Source organism: Nycticebus coucang, chromosome 9, assembly GCF_027406575.1.
Source record: "Nycticebus coucang isolate mNycCou1 chromosome 9, mNycCou1.pri, whole genome shotgun sequence".
NCBI lineage: Eukaryota > Metazoa > Chordata > Mammalia > Primates > Lorisidae > Nycticebus > Nycticebus coucang.
This window is the reverse complement of record NC_069788.1, coordinates 36,427,736-36,452,165: the sequence shown is the minus strand read 5'-3', so window position 1 is coordinate 36,452,165 and position 24,430 is coordinate 36,427,736. Positions and strand designations below refer to the sequence as shown.

Below are 24,430 nucleotides of genomic sequence, written 5' to 3'. Positions count from 1 at the left end.
CAGGCCTGGCTCTTCCTGGAAGCTGAGTGTGTTGCCCTGGCTTAAGGAGCAGCTGATCTAAGTTCCCAAAGCAGCAGGATTGCTGGGTCAGGGGTTCTGGAAAAGTTGGGTGGAAATTGCCCTGCTGTCTGTCGTCTCACTGCTGGCCTAATGGCTCAGACCATTTGAGATGTCAGGAAGTAGAACAATATGGCACATTTATCTTGGTGAATAATGGATGAGCTTAGGGAAGAAGGTACTGTACTCTTCCTGGTGAATTATTTACCAGGAGCCTCTAATTTGAGGGCTCTCCATTATAAATGCTCTGAATCTGGTATATATAGAGTCCTCTCCCCTCCCATCTTGCTCCCTCCAGCCTCCCACTTACAGACAAGCTGTAACCTTTTGTGTCTGGGGTTATCCTGGGCAGTCATTAGGCCTATGGCCAGGGATTGTCTTGAGAGTCCTGGAGGCTGCTGGGGAGGGTGAAGGGGCATGCAGGGCCCCCCCACTGGAGACACAGGACAGACCTGCCGGGTGGAGCTGTGCGCTTGCATGCGTGTGTGCACATTGTGTCCTCTTTGTCTTCCCCTTTTCTCTCTGTGTCCCTATGCCTCATGTTATTTGGTCTTTGTCTCTCAGTTCACCTCTGTCCTTGTCTCTCTGCCTGGTGATTTCTCACCTTCTCCTTCTTTCAGGGTCTGGGTCTCACATTGTCTCTCTCTCTCTCCCTTTCTTTTGGGGCTGGGGGGGCAGAATCTCACTCTGTGCTCTAGATAGCGTGCTGTGGGGTCACTGTAGCTCACAGTAACCTTAAACTCTTGTTTTCAAGCGATTCTCCTGCCTTAGCCTCCCAAGTAGCAGGGACTACAGGCCCGGCCATCATGCTGCGCTAGTTTTTTCTATTTTTAGTAGAGATGGGGTCTTACTCTTGCTTAGGCTGGTCTCAAACTCTGGAGTGCAAGCAATCCACCCGCCTTGGCCTCCCAAAATGCTAGGATATAGGCACGAGGCCCTCCCCAGCCACCGCACACATTGTTTCCTTCTCTCTCCATCTTCCTCCACCCCCCTCCACCTTTCCCTGGCCTGGTCATCTCATCTTGGTGTCTTCCCCTGTGTCTCTGTCTGCATGACTCTGGTCGTCTGTAAGAGGCACCTTCTGGAATGGAGGCACAGCCAGTTCCAGACTTAAGTGAAGCCAGATCTTGGTGCCTTGCAGACTCTGACTTAACGATCAACAGAGTAGGCATGAAATAAATTTTAAGTCTTTGTTATTTTTTTGGCTATTCAGTTCAGTTATTGCATCAGCTACTCTTAGGAGCTCTTTCTTCTTTGGCCTTTTGTGTATGCTTTATGTTTTATGATGTTTTCCCTCAAAGTAGGTTTCCTTAGGCTTTAGACATCTGGTGATGAGTTGTAAGATTTTGGTGCTTTTAAAAATAACTTATAAAGAGTTCCTGTCATTTATCCATTGGTTTGTATTTTTTATCTGTTGTTATTGATTTGGAGATTGAAATACTCATTTTGCTATCTTTAGCTAGCATGCTTTTTCTTTTTTTTTTTTTTTGAGACCGTGTCTCAAGCTATTACTCTGAGTAGAGTGCTGTGGCATCACAGCTCACAGCAACCTCAAACTCTTGGGCTTGAGCAATTCTCTTGCCTCAGCCTCCTAAGTAGCTGGGACCACAGGTGCCCACCACAACAACCGGCTATTTTTTTTTTTTTTGTAGAGACAGAGTCTCGCTGTACCGCCCTCGGGTAGAGTGCCATGACGTCACATGGCTCACAGCAACCTCTAACTCTTGGGCTTATGCAATTCTCTTGCCTCAGCCTCCCGAGCAGCTGGGACTACAGGCGCCTGCCACAACGCCTGGCTATTTTTTTGTTGTTGCGGTTTGGCCGGGGCTGGGTTTGAACCCACCACCCTCGGCATATGGGGCCAACGAACTACTCACTGAGCCACAGGCGCGGCCCAACTGGCTATTTTTTTTGTTGTGGTTGTCATTGTTGTTTTACCTGGCTGGGGCCTTGTTCAAACCCACCAGCCTCATTGTCTGTGGCTGGCGCCCTACCCACTGAGCTATGGGCGCTGCCTCTTATTTTTTTTTTTTTTTTTCCTTGAGACAGAGTCTTACTCTGTTTCCCTGGGTAGAGTGCTATGGCATCAGAGCTCACAGCAACCTCAAACTCATGGGCTTGAGCAATCCTCTTGACTCAGCCTCCCAAGTAGCTGCGACTACAGGCGTTCGCCATAATACTTGGTAGTTTTTCTATTTTTAGTAGAGACTGGGGTCTCACTCTTGCTCAGGCTGGTCTGGAATTCCTGAGCTCAAACAATCTACTTGCCTCTGCCTCCCTGAGTGCTGGGATTATAGGCGTGAGTCACTGCACCCAGCCACTAGCATGCTTTTTCTAAATAGCTGATTTTTTAAAAAAAAGTATGACTCTTTATGGTTATTTTCCTTAAAAATAACAGAAACGATAATGCAGTTAAGAGATTAAACAAAAGAATAAAATAGTTTTTGCCTGATTAGAGAGTTTATATTTTAAGTAGTAAAATGAAGTTTATAAGGATCCTGGAAGTATCTGGGAAAATCTGATAGTTTGACCTTATCAGATTTTGAGCAGCTGGCCTGCCTTCCACTACTTCCTCCTCTGTCCACCTAACCCAGGCCATTAACTGCCCCCCCAGCCCCCAGGGTTCACTTAACTACACTGGGTGGGACTCCATTACCTCAAGTAATACTTGAGCAGTAATCATGGCTGCAGTTATCTACTACAAGGTATCTTTCCCTCCTCTCCTGTGCATTGTTGTAGTCAGCTATGATGGTAGCAGAGGTGGTTCTCTGGTGACCTCAGGAGTGGATCTGTCTTCTGAAGGAGGTGATGGGCACCATGCAAAATCCTGCCCCCATGCCCTTTCCCCTTCACCCTGGGTCCAGGAGTGCAGCGTTCCTTGCCTCTTCAAACCTGTGGCTCTTCCAAGCATTGTCCTCCCCCTTCCCTCATTCTGGAGTCTTCTCTTTGTGTCTCAGGTTAGGCCTAAAGCCTGCCTTAAAGACCTGGACAGAGCAGCCCTTTCTAAGACCCCCCTCTGGAGAGAAAGCAGGGTTTCAGAAACAGCTGTTGGTAGAACAGGTGGAGAAGCTCTGCTCACAGGAAGGCTGGGGGGAGGGGCCTTTGGGACATGGTCTGAGGCTCTGACTCCTGGGCCCTGTCTTGTGAGGAGGGGATAGCCAGGCTCTTGCGCATGTGCTAAGCAGTGCTGCATGTCCTTGGGTGTGTGGCAAATGCAGCCTGCTGCTGCAGGCCCTGAGTGGCTTGTGCTTTCCACATCACAACATAGCAAAGTGATTTCCTCACATTCCCCTCTTTTGTCTGCTCTGGGAAGTGGTTTGCAGAGCACTTCTAAGTAGAAAAGTATGTGACTTATTTTCTCTTATCCCTTTGAAACCAGCTGAGGTCCAGCCTTTAGTGACTTTTTGGGCTTAGGGAGAGGAAGAAGGTGAAGAGGAGAAGCTGGGTGTGTGTGATGAGGCTCTGAGGATACCCAGAGGAGTGAGAAAGAGATGGGGCTTGGGGGATAGGTGAAGTAGTGGAGGCCAGGGCAGGGTTTTTGGGGGGCATGCAAAGAGGACAATATAGACTTAAAGAATAATTTTCAAACTATGGGTAGCTCTGTTTATCCACTTACTCATCCCCCCCCTTCCCCAAACAGTGCATTCATCTATCAGGGAGATTAGCAGGATATAGAAGAGGGAGCCTTAAAAGAGCACTGAGTGGAAAGAAGTATGAAGTGAGGTGTGAGATATATTGCAAGATCATTCACATGAGTGAAAAATACCTGCAATCATAAAAAAACCCCACAATCACATTTTGCAAGAGCACATACAAAAGGATTTACATTAAACACAATAGAATGGTTGTGGGGGGATGTGGAAAAAAGGGAGTTAGTGAATAAAATGAAAAGCAGCCAGCTTGGCATCAGAGAAAGAACGCAGGCTTGTAGCCAGACAGATCCGGGGCAATTCCTGGCCCTGCCATTTACTAGGCTACCTTGACTCCAGTTTCCTTTTGTCTATAAAATAAGGCTGTATTGAGTGTTTTTTAGATTAGAAATGTGTCCATGCCTTGGGCCCAGCAAGAAATGGGTGGTCAGACAGTGAGGGAATGCCAGACAGTGAGGGACTGCCACCTGATGGAGCATTCTTTTTTTCTTTTCTTTTTTGAGACAGAGTCTCAAGCTGTCACCCTGAGTAGAGTGCCGTGGCATCACAGCTCACAGCAACCTAAAACTCTTGGGATTAAGAGATTCTCTTGCCTCAGCCTTCCAAGTAGCTGGGACTACAAGCACCCGCCACAGTGCCTGTCTACTTTTTTGTTGGGGTTATCATTGTTTTAGCTGGCCCAGGCTGGGTTCGAATTCGACAGCCTCGGTGTATATGGCTAGTGCCATAACCACTGTGCTGCAGGCTGTGAGCCCTGATGGAGCTTTCTTCAGAGTGGAGCTGTTCCACTACCTACGCTAGTCAGTACAGTGGCCACCAGCCATGTGTGGCTCCTGAGCACTTGAAATATGGCTAGTGCAACTGAAGAAATGAATTTTCATTTAAATTAAATTTAACTATCTCCATGTGGCTGGTGGCTACCACATTAGACAGATTAGGTTTAGGGACATTTTAATTTCTTTAAAAGCCGGGGAGAACTTTCCTCATTGAATGGAATTGAGGCCACTCCATGCCCCTCCCTGCCTCTCCCTGCCTCCAGGTGTTCAGCAGTGTTGGGGTGTAGGTAGGGTAAAGAGTAAGGAGTCAGGTCCTCTCTGCCACAGGGAATTTGGGCATGGCCACCCTGATTTTAGATCTATGGGCTGTGCTCATCTGCCTGGATTATTAGCCTGCCAGGTGGGAGGCAGTGATGAGTACAAACAGCTGATAAAATGGAGGATCATAGACTTCTCTGAGGCTGTCTTGAAAATGAATCATCAGACAAAGGTGAGGTCCAATGGTACTTGGCCTGTCATTTCATTTGCCCACTGCCTCTATAGGAGGGAAATTGGGAAGCTAACTCCCAGATTCCACCACAGCAATTTTTTTCATGGATTCTGAAAGATCCTGAACATCTCAGAGACCCTCACTACTGCACCTGGGAGTCGGAGACCTGGCAGCACCCTAGATTTGGGCCCCTCCAGTGAGTGGCTGTACAGACTGCAGCAAGTCCCTTTCCCTCCTCTCTGAGTAATGAGGAGGTGGGCTCCTTGTCTTCTATGGGTCCCTAAGAGCACTGGCAGATCACCACTGAGGTTTTCCTGGGGCTGTGGCTCAATTCCCAGTTTTCCAGTCTAGCAGTCCTGTCACCTTCCCTGGCATGCATATTATTTCTCCAGGCTCCTCGCTGACTCCTCAGGAGACAGCTGGGTGCTGTCTCTCTCTGGTTTGGGCTGAGAATGAATCTGTTCCCGGGCCTGGAGGGTGCAGAGAACTCATGGCTTCTGGCAGATCTCTTCTGGGCCTCCTTCCCAGTATTCACCCCTGTAAAGTGTCTCTTTAGTCCAAAGAGATTTTAATTCTGGGGTCCACAGTTCCCTAGAACTTCTAGGGGTTTTTAACTTCCCAGAAAAATAGGCAGACTTGTGTGTATCTGTTCTTAAAACAAAATTTTAGGCCAGGCACAGTGGCTCACGCCTATAATCCTAGCACTTTGGGAGGCCGAGGTGGGTGGATTGCCTGAGATCAGGAGTTCGAGATCAGCTTGAGCAAAAATGTAAGACCCCATCTCTACTAAAAATAGGAAAGCTAGCCGGACATTGTGACAGGCGCCTGTAGTCCCAGCTACTTGGGAGGCTGAGGCAAGAGGGTCACTGAGCCCAAGAGTTTGAGGTTGCTGTGAGGGTAGGACACCATAGCACTCTACCCAGGGCAACAGAGTGAGATTCTGTCTTAAACAAAACAAAACAAAAAACCAATAGGTCAGGCAGGGTGGCTCACACCTATAATCCTAGCACTCAGGGGGGCTGAGATGGGTGGATTGAGCTTAAGAGTTTGAGACCAGCCTGAGCAAGAGCGAGACCCCCATCTCTAAAAAAAAAAAATAGCTGGGTGTTGTGGTGGGCACCTGTAGCCCCAGCTACTTGGGAGGCTGAGGCAAGACGATCACTTGAGGCCAAGGGTTTGAGGTTGCTGTGAGCTATGATGCCACAGTACTCTACTGAGGGTGACACAGTGAGACTCTGTCTCAAAACAACAACAACAACAAAAAAAAAAAAAACCTTAAAATTTTATTTGATTATTATAAGGACCTGTGGGCTGAGAAAGAATCAATAAATCAGTTTGAAGGCTGGCATTTTCCAGATGAGGAAAACTGAGACCAAGAGGTTGACCAAGATAGATAAAAGTAGATATAGGACAAGATTTCAGATCAGATGGACACTTGAGTGACTTCATTCCTGTACACATACTCAAGGGGTATTGACTATGAGGCCCAGGCACTAGGCACTGAAGTATCATGCTGGGCAAATGTTTGCCCTCCCCTTGAGCTTGCAGTCTAGTTTGGGGGATAAAGCCCTCAGTTGGAGGCAGGCATATCCGGGTGTTGAAGGCAGTTAGTGTGCTTTCAGTGCAAGCATGTGGCCAAGGGAATGGGGGAATTAGATGGCAGAAGTAGATCTCCTGTGGCAGCTGCATAGGGTTTATCAGAAAGATGCTCGATCCTTGTTTGTAGCACCAGCTGCCTCAGACCCCACACACCTGCTGTTGGAAGGTCATTCTTAATCCCTCCAGGGGCCTGGCACTACATTTGCCAAATAGGTGCTGAGGGCTGGCTGGCTGGAGGTGGATGGAGGCTGTGGGGCAGGGGGTCTGGGAAGCCCTCTGTAACTGCCTCTGAGGTTCATTGCAGCTAATCTAATGTTCGGTTTTAGTGACTACCCTACTTGCTAGTGGATATATCAGAACTAGAATTCAAGTTCCTTTCCTTGTCCTATGTTCTTTCATCTGGTGACACCACCTCACTCCAGCTGGGTATTACATTCATTGCTCCTTCCTTGGAGATACCACAGCCATTTTTAAGGGTCACTAAGAGTGAGAGGCGTGTACTGGACAGAACCCTTCCAGCCCTAGTAGATGAGAAGCAGGTTCCATAGGCTGATGGTGTGGCCTTTGGCTGGGGAACACCTTAGCCCACATCTCCAGCTTGTGTTTTTGTCACTCTAAGCTTGGATACCACATAATGGTAGACCTATGGCCCTACTCCTGCTGTTTATAAGTTGATCTGCCCCTTCTGGTCCTCCAAGGAGTGTGCTGGGTACATCTGAGTTGTGGTTTTTGCCTAAAGTGAAAGAGCTGGCCTGCTAGGCTGTTTCTGCTTCAGTCCTTGGTGAGGTGGTTTTGTTTCTTCTTTAGGGATGTGGGAACCTCTCCAGATATTGACAGTTAAATCCCAGGACTGAGAAACTCAGCAAGGTCCTTGGCTCTGTCCTGCTAAGAGGAAGGGCTGGGATGGACATAAGGAGGCAGCAGGTTCCTGTGGGTGAACGTAGGGTCTTTGCAGACCCTGGGAAGACAAGGGGGTCGGAATTTTGTGCTCTACAGCTTGCTGGATCTTGTTTTCCCCTGTGGTCCCCATTCAGTGACCTTGAGCAATCTGAGTTGCTTGTGCTCAAACCATGTAGAGAGTACTGGTGGTAGTTAAGAGGGACATTCCAAATCCCCAGATTCACAAATAACCCTGCAGCATTTTGTGTTTCTGCCAACTTGGGTGAACTGGGTGATGATTAGCCTTACTGTTCATCCAAGTGACTTATTTCTGCAGCAACTGAGCCATGGGCCTTTAGAGTGGCTTAAGTAGTTGAAAATGTTCCGGTCGAATTCTGGAGGGCTGAGGGCCTGCAGCGCAGTGTGCTGGCCCCCCAGGGAGGAGGATAGGGGTTGGGGAGATGGAGGGTGCAGTGGCTGGGGAGGGCACCATGGAGCCTTTTACTTGCTGTCCTTAGAGTTTCCAGATGATGGGGACTTGTGAGGAGGCCTGTCCTCTGTGGGTTAAGAAGCCTGGGGGCTACTCCTTACATGGAACATTTATACTTCTCAGGTTGAGGATTGCTTCTCCTGTCCTGGACCCTGGTGCTGTTATCCCAGACTGGGGAGTTAGCAAACTTCTCCGTCGGGCATCTGTGTGTGCTCTGACATGAACCACCTTGTTTTGAGCTCTGGGGCCCACTTGGGATTCAGGATGTTCCCTAAAGGGACCCAGGCCATGGAGCCAGTGACTAAGTGGAAGAGTCAGCCACGTTTGTATGTATGGCTGGTTGACTTTGCCACTCACACAGTCACACACCATGCAAAATCCCCATCCCTTTCTGGAGGACACTCTTGGAGGACTTTTGGGCCAGTAGCATCAAGTTCCTTGCTCAACCTGGATCTTGGTATCTCAGCCTGGTCCTGAGGCATTTGTCAGAAGGATGGGATTTTCTTTAATAAGAGGGAGAGGAGGTTGATAGAATTAACCAGTAGTGTTTCGCAGGTTCTGGGGCCTTAGAGGTCCTGGTGGTGTTTTTCCTAGACTAGCAGGACTAGTCCCTGAGACATGGGTAGTTGAGTGGCCCAGATGATGGGGGGTGGGGACTAGGGCTGAAGCAGCTGAAATTACTTAGAGTGGGAACACTTAGGAGAAACTTCCTGCTGCTCTCTGCTCTCTGTAACAATGGTGTTTATACTTACGTATGTACACATATACAGGCATGGTTCAGCTGGGCCTGGAGCCCAAAGAACAGCAAGGAGGGTGGGCACCAGACCAGATGCTTGCAGGGGGTGGTGGGTGGAGGGCGTGCGGGAGTTGGGCTGCTGCCTATTTGGCCTTTTCTCTAGGGGCTGGGCCTGGAGGCACAGGCAGAGTGAGTGACTGCATATAGATGGCTGTGAGGGAGCCAAGGAAATGGCTTGAGAAATGTCCTTATTGGGCATTGGCAGCTCCAGCTTTGTTGGGGTCCACACCTGGTGTGGGCAGATGGCTCTGCCTGCCTGTTGTTGCTGAGAAGGCCCACTGTGCCCAGTGGGGGCAGGCTCCTACCTGGGGAGCAGCGCCTCTGTGTGCTTTGTGCTGTATGCAGACTTTGTGCACTTGAACCCACTTAGCCTTCACACGGCCTGGGTGGTAGGGCTGGTGTTCCCATTTCATAGCCAGGAGAAGGGAGCATAGAGGCTGCACTAAGGTGGCATCACTAGGGAGCAGTAGGGGCAAAGCTGCTGTATGGAGCGGGCTGCTTGGGGGCATATGGCCATGTGTCTCCCTGAGGCTGCGGGTGCAGTGGGAGGGATGCAAGGTGTGGCTGGACTGTGAGAAGGGGGCAGCCTGGAGAAGCCCAGATTCAATGTGCCTGCCACAGAGAAGGGCCTTCCCAGACCACAGCCCTGAAGACATCCTCAGGTCAGAGGGAAGGAACAGGAAGGTACTGGTGACTATACCACCTTCGTCCCCACAAGCCTTCCTTTTGTATCATTTGTCCTTCATTTCTTGTTGTTGGTATCAGCTTCTGATAAAGCTGAAGCAGAAAGTCCCTCATCTGCCAGCCTCTCCTTTTTTGGAGTCTGATGTTTCTTTCTCTGCTCCTAAATCTTCTGCCCTTTTTCTCCCAACCCAAAACAACAAACCAGCGTCTCCTCCTGCAGTCAATGCAGGAGGCCGGACTGGGCACTCCGCAGGCTGTCTTCTGAGCAAACATGGCTGGGTGAGGAGCCTCATGGCCCAGGGCTTGGAGCAGGCCTGGTAGCTGGTCTCCCTGCCTTTGGAAACATCTAAAGTTTGCCCCAGCCAAGCACTAACTAGGACCTGCTGTGAGCTGACGTCAGGACAGAGGCCCCAGCGGGGTTGGCTTTGATGTTTCCCAGGCCCTGTCATGGGGGCGCAGGGGGCTCTGAGTGGCAGTCTGGGAATGCAATATCTCTCACCACAACTATGGAGCAGCCCAGCCCCATCCTCAGGAGGGGATGCTGGAGACTGAGGTGGGGGCGATTTGGGGTCCCTCTAAGTCAGGTTGTCTCTTCTCCCAGCTGCAATTTCTATAGCAGGTGGTCTGTCGTTCCTGCCACTCAGGGCCCCTTTCCCTCCATCCCACCCACCACTTGATTATTCCCTTCAGACTTCTCTGCTGAGGTGGTTCCTCCTCTGTCCAGGGTTTGGGAGTGGGCCTGGGTCTTGGCAAGCGGGAAGCTTTCTAATCTTCTTAGAATTTGAGTCTTGGAGCAGGAAAGGTAATCATGAGAATGACAGTGGCGGCCATTTACTGAAGGCAGACTCCTTCCAAAGCACTGCCCATGTTTACAGTGCGTGACACCCTCCAGAGAGGCGGAGGGAGCTGAGGCGCACACAATCTGCAGTACTTGCCCAAGGTCAGACACAGTGAGTGTGACGAGCAGGATTGGAACCAACTAGCCTAATTCCAGCCCCTTAGCTGCTCCTCTGCACGGGCAACACTTTTGACTCACCACCATGTCTGCAGAAGCTGAGTGAGGAAGTAGGGGTTCACCCACACTCTGAGAGCAAGTGATCTTTGGTCTTTGACAGGCATCCTGGAATTCTGGGTTGAGGTTTCCTAGATTTTGGTGAGTCACATTTGCAGAAGTCCTCCGGGGTTTCAGTCTGGAGCTGCCCATTTGTATCATGAAAGATGCTTGTGAAGTATCCCATCATATGCCCTCTCCTCTCCTCTCCTCTCCTCTACCCTCTCTTCTCCTCCCCTCCCCTCTTTCCTCTTTCTTTCTTTCTTTCTTTCTTTTTTTTTTTTTGATAGAGTTTTGCTGTATCACCTAGGCCAAAGTACAGTGGCATCATCATTGCTCACTGTAACCTCAAACTCTTTGGCTCAAGAAGTCCTCCTGCCCTAACCTCCTGAGTGACTGGGACTATAGGCTTGCACCATCACTCCTGGTTGATCTTTCTAGTTTTTGTAGAGATGGGGTCTCCATCTTGCCCAGACTGGTCTCAAATTCCTGGCCTCAAGCAGTCCTCCTACCTTGGTGTCCCAGAGTGCTGGGATTACCGGCGTGAGTCACCTTGCCTGGCCCCATACGCCTGTTCTTGTTTCATACTTACAGGGTTTCATCAGTTCAGCCAGTGTTTGCCATGTGCCCTTATATGCTTGGCATTGTTGCAAGAGGTGTGTCTACCTCATTATCTGGCTGTGGTTGTGGGGAATGACTCCCATTGCAGGATCAGATACTTCCAAGGTTGTTTCTGAGTCCCTTGATGGGGCTGGGAAGAGTATGGAGTTGGCTTCTTTGGGTCATGGTCCTGGCTCAGCCACAAATGAGTTACCTGATTTTGGGTAAATCCCTTCATATGCCTGGACCTGGGTTTCCCCTTCTAGACCACAAAGTCCAACAGGGGCAGGGCCAGGGCCACACTCCGGTGTAGCATTTAGAAATGTGTAGGGGTATGTTTGGATTGTCATAGTGGCCTGGGGTGCTCAGCAATGCCTGGAGGGCAGATTTGTTAATTCCAATGGTGGGTGGGATAGCCCAGCATGATGGAGACTTGTCCCATCCAAAGAATCAGTGGTGCCCCATTAAGAAGTAATGTGTGAAGGCGGCGCCTGTGGCTCAAAGGAGTAGGGTGCCAGCCCCATATGCCAGAGGTGGCAGGTTCAAACCCAGCCCCGACAAAAAAAAAAAAAAAAAAGCGCACGCGCGCGTGTGTGTGTGTGTGTGTGTGTGTGTGTGTGTGTGTGTGTGTTTTCTATTGTTTTATGTCAGGAGATGCAGGCTGGAGCCTCAGAGAATGTTGGGAGATGGACTAACACCATTGCAGCCTCTCACATGGACCCAGCCCTCAGAGATCATGGACTTGTCTTGACATTGAGTTATGATCAGACCAACTCTCATGCCCTAAAGAACTGAACCCCACCTCTAGGGACTTGGAAGGGTGCTCTTTGGGTCAATATTAATCTCCGTTTGGGAGGGGATAGAGAGAACCCTGTTAGTTTCTTCCTTTCTACCCTTGCTTGACTCAGTTTGGCCAGCGACAGACCCTGCTTCTTCATGTAGCAGTCCCAGGTGACCTGTTTCTTCCAGGGCAGGCAGGGGGTGTCCTATTCTGTGTTCAAGGCCCAGTGGTTCCATGGCACCCACCTGGGCCAAGAACAAAGCCCAGTGTGTTATTCCTGCTGCTATTGAAACAGTGTCACCCACCTGCCTGCAGGGGGTGTCCTATTCTGTGCTCAAGGCCCAGTGGCTCCATGGCACCCACCTGGGCCAAGAACAAAGCCCAGTGTGTTATTCCTGCTGCTATTGAAACAGTGTCACCCACCTGCCTGCAGGGGGTGTCCTATTCTGTGCTCAAGGCCCACTGGCTCCATGGCACCCACCTGGGCCAAGAACAAAGCCCAGTGTGTTATTTCTGCTGCTATTGAAACAGTGTCACCCACCTGCCTGCAGGGGGTGTCCTATTCTGTGCTCAAGGCCCAGTGGCTCCATGGCACCCACCTGGGCCAAGAACAAAGCCCAGTATGTTTTATTCCTGCTGCTATTGAAACAATGCCACCCACCTGCCTGGCCCTGCCCTCCACCTCCCTAACCCATCTACTGCTCAGCACAGGCTTCTTACTTTTCCCTTTGTTCCCACCGGCTGTGGTTCTACCTTTGGTTGCAGGGACCTCCCTATCCATGGATGTCCCCTGGTCCTGGCTGAACTATAGCAATGCAGGAAAGGAAAGGGCTTTACTTAAAATCCTGGAATTGCTTGGCTCATCTCTCAGCTGAGTACAGGGAAGTTGGCCTTAGCCATAGATGGATTCTTAGGGATAGAAAGGAAGACATGGGAGTGGCCCTGACATGTCTTTGACAATAGCCCAGGTTTCTAGAGAATATTGGCTTCTCCAGTGATGGAGTGGATTCTTCAAAAGGAGACCCTCGAGAACGTTGGGCTACAGAGCATCTGAGAGTAGGAGTCAAAGCCTTCCTGTGGGGAGAGTCCTGTGGGGACTCTCAAGGAGTGTGTGAATACAAGTAATCTTCCCAGCAAGCTGTTAGGGTCATGGTTTAACTTTGTTTAACCTCCTGGTTCTGGGTGATAGGGAGAGTTACCTGCAGTGTCATCTGGCATTAAGACCTCCTGTGGTCTGACCCTGCAGGTCTAGGCTCTCTTCCTGTACGGTCAGTCGGCCTGCAGTCCTCAGGGATCTCTTCTTCCTCTGTGCTCTAGGGGCACTGACTACCCACAACATTAATTTGGCATTTACATGACCAAAACTGTGTCCTCTGTAATTGTTCTCTGTGCCCCTCCAGACTTGAGACTTCTTGAGGATAGGGTACTATGTCTTTGTATCCAGCAGCTTACCCCACATAGTTCCTCAGTCAGCTCTTGGCAATTATAGTATCATGATTCTTCACACTTGAAATTATTAGACACTTCCTCTATACATAGCCCCTTTCTTCCTCTTGTCCTGTGTTAGGACAGAGGGTACAGTTCTTCTTGACCCTGTCTCTCCCATGTCCCCATCTGCAGGTGCCCAAGCAGCCATTGTCTTCATCAAGGAGCCATCCTCCCAGGATGCACTGCAGGGGCGCCGTGCGCTGCTCCGCTGTGAAGTTGAAGCCCCAGGCCCAGTGACTGTGTCCTGGCTGCTTGATGGGGCCCCTGTCCAGGACACTGAGCGGCGTTTCACCCAGGGCAGCAGCCTGAGCTTTGCAGCTGTGGACCGGCTGCAGGACTCTGGCAACTTCCAGTGTGTGGCTCGGGATGACATCACTGGAGAGGAAGCCCGCAGTGCCAATGCGTCCTTCAACATCAAATGTGAGAGCTAGAGGGTTGTGCCCAGTCCCCCTGTTAAACTTCTGAACCCTGGAGGACCCCTCCTTGGCCTCAGCTTCTTCCATTTTTAGTTAAATGGGCCAGGCAGAATGTAGTTGTCATCAGCTCTTCTTGTGTTGATAAGAGGAGGTTAAACATCATTTTTTAAAAAAAATATTTTTTCCTTCAAGTTCCGTTAGATGCTTTCACAAGTGGAAAGGGCAGTCAAGCCTTAGGCCAAGTGTCAGGCTCAGCCTGCCAGGGACTGGGTGTGCACTCGGTATCTGCTATCTATTGCCCCAGCCTCAGCTTCCTGGGGCTTCCCTATGTCTGTTGGCTCCAGAACCTCAAGGTTCCACGGTTCCTGCTTGTCCTCCTTTCCCTCTGCCTTCCTGTCCCTGCTCTGCTCTTCCCCTCACTGCAACCGTGGCCTCTGCTGTAGGGATTGAGGCAGGTCCTGTGGTCCTGAAGCATCCAGCCTCAGAAGCTGAGATCCAGCCACAGACACAGGTCACTCTTCGTTGTCACATTGACGGACATCCTCGGTAAGGAGCCAAGAAGGGTGGGGAGGGAAGGGTTATTCTAGGTAGGCAGGGACTTCTCCCCAAATCTTAGAGTCTGTGCTATGTGCCTTGCTTCATCCTGTGACCACTCCCTCCACCACCACAGTGCTCTTCATTCCTCTCCAGAAGCTGCCCACATCAGCCCACAACCCGAGGAGGGCCCACATTGTGTGTGGAGTGATCAATCCCTGGATTCTGGGAAGCAAGAGATCTAGAATCTCAATCTGATTCTGCTCTGAATTATTGTGTCCCCTTATGCATGCCACTTCCCCTCCTCAGGCCTCAGTTTCTCCATTTGTAAACTGAAGGGTCTAGCCTTGGCCCTCTGATCGCATAACCTCTCTACTGCCCATTGAGTACCCGTCCCCTCTGGTGCTGACTCTCTCTGCCCCACAGGCCTGCCTACCAGTGGTTTCGAGATGGGAGCCCTCTCTCTGATGGTCAGAGCAACCACACTGTCAGCAGCAAGGAGCGGAATCTCACTCTCCGGCCAGCTGGCCCTGAGCATAGTGGCCTCTACTCCTGCTGTGCCCACAATGCCTTTGGCCAGGCCTGTAGCAGCCAGAACTTCACCTTGAGCATTGCTGGTGAGCCTGAGGTGGTGATGCAGGAGGTGGGGGGGATGGGAGCGGCCTCACCATCCTGTCTTTTTACCCATACTTTCCCCTGCCCCAGATGAAAGCTTTGCCAGGGTGGTGCTGGCGCCTCAGGACGTGGTAGTGGCAAGGAATGAGGAGGCCATGTTCCATTGCCAGTTCTCAGCCCAGCCACCCCCGAGCCTGCAGTGGGTCTTTGAGGATGACACTCCCATCACTAACCGCAGTCGGTAAGGTATCTGGCTGGGAGCATCCAGTACAGCGATGTAGGTTGTGTTCTACACGTGTGTGTTCTCTGAAAGGGAGTATAATTCGTGTAACCCATGTCATAGATGTATTACTTCAGATTTCCAGCAGATGGCAGTGGAATATTTCACACAGACTGTACAGAGAAGAGTCCCTGGGAAGGGCATCTTTTCCCAATTTGCACAAAGGCAGTCTGAGCTAGTGATGGCTTTACTTCTCTGCCTGCTCCTCCCTTGCCTGTCTGCATCTTCTGGGATGATTAGGGTAGAGATCCAGGGGTGGGAGGGACACAGGGGACCTAGTAGGTTATAGTCTAGATAGCAAGATCCAGGATGGCAAAAGCACCTTACACACACACACACACACACACATTTTTGGAGGAACCAAACACCTCCAGAAGATGCTAGGAGGTTCCAGCCACTCTGGCTGTAGGAGGGCAGAGAGTACCTTTGTGGTGTCAGGCATGACCATGGTTCTTGGGGGTGTGGCTCCTAGGCTAGAGGCTCCATCCCACCTGCCTCCAGCCCTAAGGACATCATCAGTAGTTCATCTGGTATGGCCCAGGGGATCTGACTTCTAGAACTGGGTGCCTTAGCAGCTTGGCCTTGTGCAAAGGTTGCCCCTCTGTCTCAATGGTTGTACACTGCTGATTATTTCCTCTCACTTGTACTGCTGATTGCCTCACTGCTCCCAAAGCTGAGCCTTTTGTAGTTGGCGCACAGACCTGAACAGGTACATGAACAAGTGCATGCATGTATGCATATGCACACACATGCATACACACACACAAAGAGGGATGTCAGCTTCCTTCTCTCTGTCCTCTTCCTGGTCGATTTGTTCCTATATCTCCGACCTTTGCAGGATGAGATTTCACCTCATTTCCCTCTAGCAGGAAGCCTACGGGGCCACTTCTTCCAAATAGCACTCTCTCCTCTCTGCAGTCCTGCACACTTTCGCAGAGCCACGCTGTTTGCCAATGGGTCCCTGCTGCTGACCCAGGTCCGGCCACGCAATGCAGGGGTCTACCACTGCATTGGCCAGGGGCAGAGGGGCCCAGCCATCATCTTGGAGGCCACACTTCGCCTGGCAGGTGGGTCCCTGGGTCTGGGATGGTGAGTTGGGGGCTGCCTTTGACCTTGTTGGCACTTAGAGATTTAGGCTCAGAAAGATTGAGATTTTCACTCAGAAAGCAGCTTGGAGGGAAGAGGAAGGAAGAAGATGCTGGGGGTAGGAGAAGGAGATGCAGACGGTTACATGGAAGTGTTAGTGGTTGCAAAAGGCCTAGGCTTGCTGTGGGCGAACATCTTGTACCCTGAGACCCACAGTAGTCAGGCTGTCCCCTTCCTGCTTATGTCTCTGCAGAGATTGAAGACATGCCACTATTGGAACCACGGGTGTTCACAGCTGGTAGCAAGGAGCATGTGTCCTGCCTGCCCCCTAAAGGTCTGCCGGAGCCCAGTGTGTGGTGGGAACATGCAGGAGTCCGGCTGCCCGCCCATGGCAGGGTCTACCAGAAGGGCCATGAGCTGGTATTTGCCAGCACTACAGAGAGTGATGCTGGTGTCTACACCTGCCATGCAGCAAACTTGGCTGGTCAGCGGCGACAGGATGTCAACATCACTGTGGCTAGTGAGCACCTTTGCCCTGAAGGTGGAAGAGAAGTGGTGGGGAGACCAGGTCACAGGAGGTCTTGAACTATGGGTGTGATGGACAGAAGTTTCTCTGCTGCTCACCTGAGGCACTTTCAGCTCTGAGTTCTGCGGACTTGGGAATTAGTCAGCTTCAGGGAGTTGGAGGAGGCAGTGGAAGCCAGGCACAGAGCTTGGGAAGGGAGCACGAGGGGAAGTAATGACATCCCTCGTGGAAAAATTTCTGCAGAGGAAAGAGCAATGGACTGGGAGTCTGGAGACCTGGGTTCCACTCTGCTTCCAGTGCTCAGACTGGCCATAGGTAGGGCTAATAATCTACCATCTACCCTACTAGATGGCTAGAAAGATCAAATGAAGTAGATGAAAAATATTTTTCTTTTTCATTTTTGAGCAGTAACAGTGGAGAAAATTATAGGTGATTTTTATTTTGTTTTAGTTTGCTATACTTTCTAAATTTCTTTAATAAACATACTATGAAAAAAGAGAGGAGGGAAAGGGAATAAATATGACCAAAGTACATATGATAAACCCTTGCTGCAGCCATAGGGATTTATTTTGTTTATTTATTTCTTTACAATATGCCTTGTTCCAGACCTTAATGGTAATTTAAAAGGACACACAGGCTCAGCGCCCGTGGTACAGTGGTTACAGCACTGGCCACATACACTGAGGGTGGCAGGTTCTAACCTGGCCCAGGCCTGCTGAAACAACAATGACAACTGCAACAACAACAACAAAAATAGCTGGGCATTGTGGCAGGTAAATCGCTTAAGCCTAAGAGTTTGAGGTTGCTGTGAACTGTGAAGCCACGGCACTCTACCGACGGTGACACAGTGAGACTTGTCTAAAAACAAACAAACAAACAAGACACACAGCACACACTGTGATATGCCCCCAGACACACACACACATATACAAACTATTTTGCCATCTGCTGCTTTACCTTTACTAGCATCTTTGCAAGTGAGTAAATTTGCAAGAAAATTTGAATTTGAAAAGGGCTTTGTAAATCTAAAATTGTGATAGAATTCCTTAGGATACTGAAATTTCAGAAGATGAGCGCTCTCATGCTCAGGCCGTGATTCAGGTGGGAAGGCACAGCATACGTGTCATAGGTGCTCGCAGGATGCACACACAGTGACATGGACATAGAGACAAGCCATACAGCCTTTCTCCAATGGAGAAAGGTCTGTGGATCACCTGCTTCATTAGGGATACTTTAAAAAAATGCAGAGTCTGGGTGGCACCTGTGGCCCAGTGAGTAGGGCGCCAGCCCCATAAACCAAGGGTAGCGGGTTCAAACCCTGCTGTAGCCAGCTAAAATAGCAGTGGCAACTGCAACAAAAAATAGCCGGGCATTGTGGTAGGCGCGTGTAGTCCCAGCTACCTGAGAGGCTGAGGCAAGAGAATCGCTTAAGCCCAAGAGTTGGAGGTTGCTGTGAGCTGTGACACCACAGCACATTACCGAGGGCGACAAAGTAAGACTTTGTCTCAAAAAAAAAAAAAATGCAGAGTCTAATGAATAAATAAAAATACAGAATCCAGTGCCCCGCTTCACATCTCCAGACCCAGATTGTGGGTTGGAGACCAGGCAGAGGTGTCTTTAACAAGTGGCCCGGGTGATGCTTGTGTGTGCTCAAGTTCAGAAGTAGCTGGCTTTGGTCAGTCATCCTGCAGACTCTGACTGAACCATGCCACGTGCCTCTTGCTACACTCTGAGCAGGAGGCCTGTGGAATTTGAGAGGGAGTCCGTGACGTAAGCAAGGGCAGATGAGGTGCTGAGTGGTAGACGGTAGGGTTCTGAGGAGGCAGTGCTCTGGGACAGCATTCAGTCAACGAGATCCCAGAGAGATGGGTCACGTACCTTCTCTGTGCTGAACATTGTTTGTTTCCTGTACTGGGAATGCAGCAGTGAACAAATCAGACAGATGCCCCTCCCCTTGTGGAGCTCATGTTCTATGATAATAGAGGTGACAAAGCAAACAAGATAATTACATAATTTTGGGTGGCAAGAGAGCTATGAAGAAAAAATAGGGTAAGTGATAGGGTGATAGAGTCAGGGTGGGGACCAAGGGAAGTTTAGGGAAGACTTCTATAGAAGGTGGCATTTGAGCTGGTACATAAAGAGGGAACCAGCCATGTGATAGGTCCTGAGGCAGAAATGGGCTTGTATGTTGGAGGGACAGAGGTATCATACCTATGTGGCTTATATTGAATAAATGATATTGAGAGTGGCTGAGATTGTCTGAAAGGTGGAAACCAGATCATGTGGGGCCTTGGAAGGATACAATAAAGACTTTGGCTTGTATTCCAAGTGTATCAATTACCCATTGCTGTGTAACAAACCACTCCAAAATGTTGTGGCTTGAAACAGTGGCTGTTGATTTGCTTATGACTTTGTGGGTGGGATTTATGTTAGTTCCATGTGCTGCCAGCTGGGCTTGCAGTGTTTGCAGCCAGCTGACCATGATGGGCTCACTCACATGTCTGACAGTTGAATGGGGCTATTGACTAGGCTGTCGTGGTTCTCTTCCATGTGGATTCTCCAGCAGGCTAGCCCAGGCTTCTTCACATGGAGGCTGGATTCCAACATGGCAAAAGAGGAAGCTGTTGCACTTCCACTGTATTCTACTGGACAGGGAAGTCACAGGACCCCCAAATTCAAGGGAGTAAGATAAATAGACTTTGCCTCTTGATGGGGGGAAAGTGTTGACATCATGTTCTGAAGAGATGAAAGGGATGGGAGGACTGTTCACAGCTATCACTGAAAATAATCTGCCACACCAAGTTGGATGGGATGTCCTTTCAGGGTTTAAGTAGATTGACTTTCCAGAAGATCTTTATGGCTGTTCTGAGAAGCCTAGAATGCTAGGGGCAAGAATATATAACAGGGAGACCAGTTAGTGATGACTGTAATAGTCTAGGTGGGATGTTAAAGGAGCTTAAATAGAGGCTGTGGAGGTGAGAGGTGGTCAAATTCAGGATGTATTTTGGAGTTAATGTAGATAGCATTTGTCTAGAATGAATGTTATAGTGTTGGGCCTCGTAGGGAGAAATTAGATTGAGGCTAGTTTTTTCTATTTTTTTTTTAGAGAAAGGGTCTTGCTCTGTAGTCCAGGTTGAAGTGCAGTGGTGTCATCATAGCTTTGGGAGGCCAAGGCAGGAGGATTGCTTGAGGTCAGGAGTTTGAGACCAGACTGAGCAACACAGTAACACCTCATTTCTATAAAAAATTAGCCAGGTATGGTGGCATGTACCTATAGTCCTAGGTACTTATAAGACTGAGGCAGGAGGATCCCTTGAGCCCAGGAGTTTGAGGCTGCAGTGAGCTATGATTGTGCCACTGCATTCCAGCATGGGTAACAGAGGGAGATCCTGTCTCTTTAAAAAAAAAAAAAAAAAAGGGCTTGGTGCCCATAGCACAGTGGTTACGGCACCAACCACATACACCGAAGCTGGCAGGTTCGAACCCGGCCTGGGCCAGCTAAACAACAATGACAGCCGCAACAAAAATAGCTGGGCATTGTGGCAGGCACTTGTAGTCTCAGTTACTTGGGAGGCTGAGGCAAGAGAATCACTTAAGCCCTAAAGTTTGAGGTTGCTGTGAGCTGTGATGCAACGGCACTCTACTGAGGGCGACAGCTTGAGACCCTGTCTCAAAATAATAATAATAATAATAGAAAAGAAAATTGTATCTTAAAAAAAAAGTACCACATATCTCCTTGGGGTTTATTATCGCAAATAACTAAGATAACATTTAAAAAACTCAGGCACTGGACCTTCCCTAAGGAGTAACTGCTACAGTTGTTCCTGAGCAGCTTGGGGCTTCTGAACTTAGGGTCCAATAGGATATTAGAATTTCTTGGGGTTGGGTCCTTTGGTTTGGGGACGTGTTCACTGTTTTCTTTCTGTTTCTCTAGCTGTGCCCACATGGCTGAAGAAGCCCCAAGACAGCCAGCTGGAGGAGGGCAAACCAGGCTACTTGCATTGCCTGACCCAGGCCACACCAGAGCCCACTGTCATCTGGTTCAGAAACCAGATGCTCATCTCAGAAGTGAGAAAGAGGACTGTAGCTGGTGGATGGGTGTGGGATTCCTCCTTGTGTCTCTTCTGGGCTGGTCTCCATAGCTCTCTATCCCCTGAGGCTGGGTGTGGGTCAGGCTCTGAGATAGCTCTTTATATCTTCTATGCTGTAGGACTCAAGGTTTGAGGTCTCTAAGAATGGGACCTTGCGCATCAACAGTGTGGAAGTGTATGATGGGACATGGTACCGCTGTGTGAGCAGCACTCCAGCTGGCAGTATCGAGGCCCAAGCCCGTGTCCAAGTGCTAGGTGAGCCAGCGTGTCTGGGGAGAGGTCCTTACCTGGCCAGGCAGGAGACAAAAGTGTGGGGACAGCAGGCCTGGCCCTGGCCTATTCAGCTTTCTCAATTCCTTCTCTTTTCACTCACCTGCCCACCCTCTACTAAAATAGAAAAGCTTAAGTTCACACCTCCGCCTCAGCCACAGCAGTGCATGGAGTTTGACAAGGAGGCCACAGTGCCCTGCTCAGCCACAGGCCGAGAGAAGCCCACCATTAAGTGGGTACGGGCAGGTAGGTACTATTCGGGCATGGGGTAGAGGCAGGCAAGACAACCCACTGGCAGATGCATGTGTCTGAGGGTTAGCTGAATGTGGGGTAGGCAAGAAATGTAGGGCTAGGCTGGGTGTGGTGACTCATTCCTGTAATCAGTAGCACTCTGGGAGACTAAGGTGGGTAGCTTGCTTGAGCTCAGTAGTTCAAGACCAGCCTAAGTAAAAAGGAGACCTGGTCTCTACTAAAAATAGAAAAAACTAGCCAGGTATTGTGGTATACTTCTGTAGTCTCAGCTACTCAGGAAAGCCGAGGCAAGAGGATTGCTTGAGCCCAAGAGTTTGAGGTTACTGTGAGCTGTGATGATGCCATGGCATTCTACTTAAGGGGACAGAGTAAGACTCTGTCTCAAAAAAAGAAAGAAAGAAAGAAAAAGAAATGTAGGGCTGATTTATAGTGTAGTTAGGAAAAAAGGAAAAAATTCAGACACAAAAGGAGTCAGATTACAGAACTGGACAACATGTAAGGTGACTCAAGGCAACTGTGATTGGTTTGGTCCAGAGAGTGCTGTGAAATCCTCCCTTCCCATTTTCCAAAATATTTCAGCATAAAAGTAACTTGGACTCCTTTAAAAATTTTGGGAGAAAAGAATGCATAATCCTGACTTTTATCATCTTTGAGCCTGTGTCCACTCTTTATGCATATCTTTTTGTTTTTACGCAGCAATTGTATGTATATTTTCAGTTATTAAACTTACATGATTGAGACACACTTGTTATAGAAATAGAAAATGTAGCTAACTATATGTATTTTTGTATCCTTTTTTTTTTTGGTTTTTGGCCAGGGCTGGATTTGAACCCGCCACCTCTGGCATATGGGACCGGCGCCCTACTCCTTGAGCCGCAGGCGCCGCCCCTATTTTTGTATCCTTTTAAAATTAACATTATCAAGCATTTCCCCATGTTTTTACATGTTTTGCATAAATATTGGTTTTGATGATTATAATAATATTCCAGTGATTGGAGTCACTGTAATTTACTTAAGCATTCCCTAAATGTTGGAGATCTGGGTTGTTAACACCCTCTACACCTTTTTTTAATGCTGTTAATAAACGTCTTTAAGCCAAAGGTTTTTTTTCTGGATTTAGGTTTAATTCCCTTGGGAAAGATTCCCAGAAATGGAATAATTATGTATAAAAGGGTATGAACATTTTTACAACCATTAATGCAAGTTGCCAAATCAATTTTTGAAAGTTTGGATCAATTTTTACATTCCCTCCAACAGTGAGAGTGAGAGAGTGAGACTGTACTTCCTGAGAGGGACAGAGGCTCCCTCTGCTCAGGTCTGGGGGTATGCTTGGGGAAAGTGGGCTCACAATGGATCCGAAGCCTGGGATGGTGGCAAAGAGCAGGACAGGTTCTAGCAAGAAATGATCGGTAGTAGGATGAGAATGAGACCCACTCTGGGCTCAGTCTGAGTCCAGTTTGGCATAAGTGGAGTATTAAAGAGGGCAGTAGAAGGAGGTAAGACTGAAAATTGGAAAAGGAGTAAACAATGGAGGGCTTTCAATACCTAGTTTAGGGTTTGGACTTTGCCTGTGAGTGGTCATTGAGTGATAGCATGCTGTTTTTGAATAGAGGTGAGGGAATGAGGGCATTGCCAGCCAGCCATGAAACTCTGGTCCATTCCATTATTTCCCTTTGTTGCCCCTGCAGATGGGAGCAGTCTCCCAGAATGGGTTACAGACAACGCTGGGACCCTGCACTTTGCCCGGGTGACTCGAGATGATGCTGGTAACTATACTTGCATTGCCTCGAATGGGCCACAGGGCCAGATCCGTGCCCATGTCCAGCTCACTGTAGCAGGTGCGACTATGGCAGGGCCTGGGCTGGGGCTGGGGCTGGCAGGCCCTTTGAGGCAGCAGTCTGCACCCTGTCAGACCCTTTGCTCACCACTCCTTATCCCTTGCTGGTCTTTTCCCATTCAGTTTTCATCACCTTCAAGGTGGAGCCAGAGCGCACAACTGTGTACCAGGGTCACACAGCCCTGCTGCGGTGTGAGGCCCAAGGGGACCCCAAGCCACTCATTCAGTGGAAGGGCAAAGACCGTATCCTGGACCCCACCAAGCTGGGACCCAGGTAGACCCTCTCCCTCTTCTGCAGCCCTGTCTCCCTGGGAGCTGGCCAGGTGGGCAACACCTGGCCAGTGCTGTGGCTTCTCTCCTGCCAGGATGCACATCTTCCAGAACGGCTCCCTAGTGATCCATGACGTGGCCCCCGAGGACTCAGGCCGCTACACTTGCATTGCAGGCAACAGCTGCAACATCAAGCACACAGAAGCCCCCCTCTATGTCGTGGGTATGGGCTAGGGAGGGGTGTTCTGCACCAGAAGGGTAGAGCCAGACTTCTTTCTCACCTTGTACTCATCAGCCCTGTACACAAAGGTGCTTACACCATTTTTGTGGTAGGGAGGGAATTCTACTGTGTTTTAGGTTCCTTCCTTAGAGCTGGCTGTCATTTATTTAATATTCATGGCTGGAGAATATGTGTGTGTGTGTGTGTGTGTGTGTAGTGGGGGTATTCTCTTTTTATAATCCTTCCTCCCAGGTCTCCAGCAGCCACACACATATCCCTGGGTCCCTGAGTGGGCGTGGAAGGGATCTGGTCAGGGTACAGCAGGGCAAGGTTCCTTTGGCCTGAGGGCCCAGAGAGAATGATGTGGGCGTGTGACGGGGAAGGGCCCAGCACTGGCTTCTCTGATAGTCAGCTCTCCTGGTCTGGCCTTTCCTGCTAACCAGCTCTGTGCCTTTGGAGGATTAATTTGCCCTCTGAGGACTTGTTTCTACATATGTAAGGGGAACGTGTTTTTAAATGAGAACTTTTTAGACTTTTTTGATTTAGCAGCAAATTGTTTTTCTATAGAAAGTATTATGTGGACTATTAAACAGATAAAAATGAAATGACAAGGCCCCTTGGTTGAAGCCATGGGGGGTGGTGTGGAAGTTGGGGGAATCTAGTGTGGTCTCCCCTGTGGCCTTTCTCCCTCA

The 24,430-nt window shown here is 49.5% G+C and overlaps 1 protein-coding gene across 1 annotated transcript in view; it reads left to right on the top strand.

Annotated features, from left to right (window-relative positions):
- Positions 1–24,430, top strand: part of PTK7 (protein tyrosine kinase 7 (inactive)) — a 74,377-nt gene that overhangs the window by 32,737 nt on the left and 17,210 nt on the right. The window contains exons 2-13 of the mRNA XM_053601000.1: positions 13,474–13,761; positions 14,201–14,303; positions 14,718–14,908; positions 14,997–15,147; positions 16,105–16,253; positions 16,526–16,792; positions 20,733–20,866; positions 21,009–21,144; positions 21,286–21,405; positions 23,100–23,249; positions 23,372–23,522; positions 23,614–23,741. Of these exons, the coding sequence (XP_053456975.1) occupies positions 13,474–13,761; positions 14,201–14,303; positions 14,718–14,908; positions 14,997–15,147; positions 16,105–16,253; positions 16,526–16,792; positions 20,733–20,866; positions 21,009–21,144; positions 21,286–21,405; positions 23,100–23,249; positions 23,372–23,522; positions 23,614–23,741 (1,968 nt within the window). The remainder of the gene's footprint in view (positions 1–13,473; positions 13,762–14,200; positions 14,304–14,717; positions 14,909–14,996; positions 15,148–16,104; positions 16,254–16,525; positions 16,793–20,732; positions 20,867–21,008; positions 21,145–21,285; positions 21,406–23,099; positions 23,250–23,371; positions 23,523–23,613; positions 23,742–24,430) is intronic.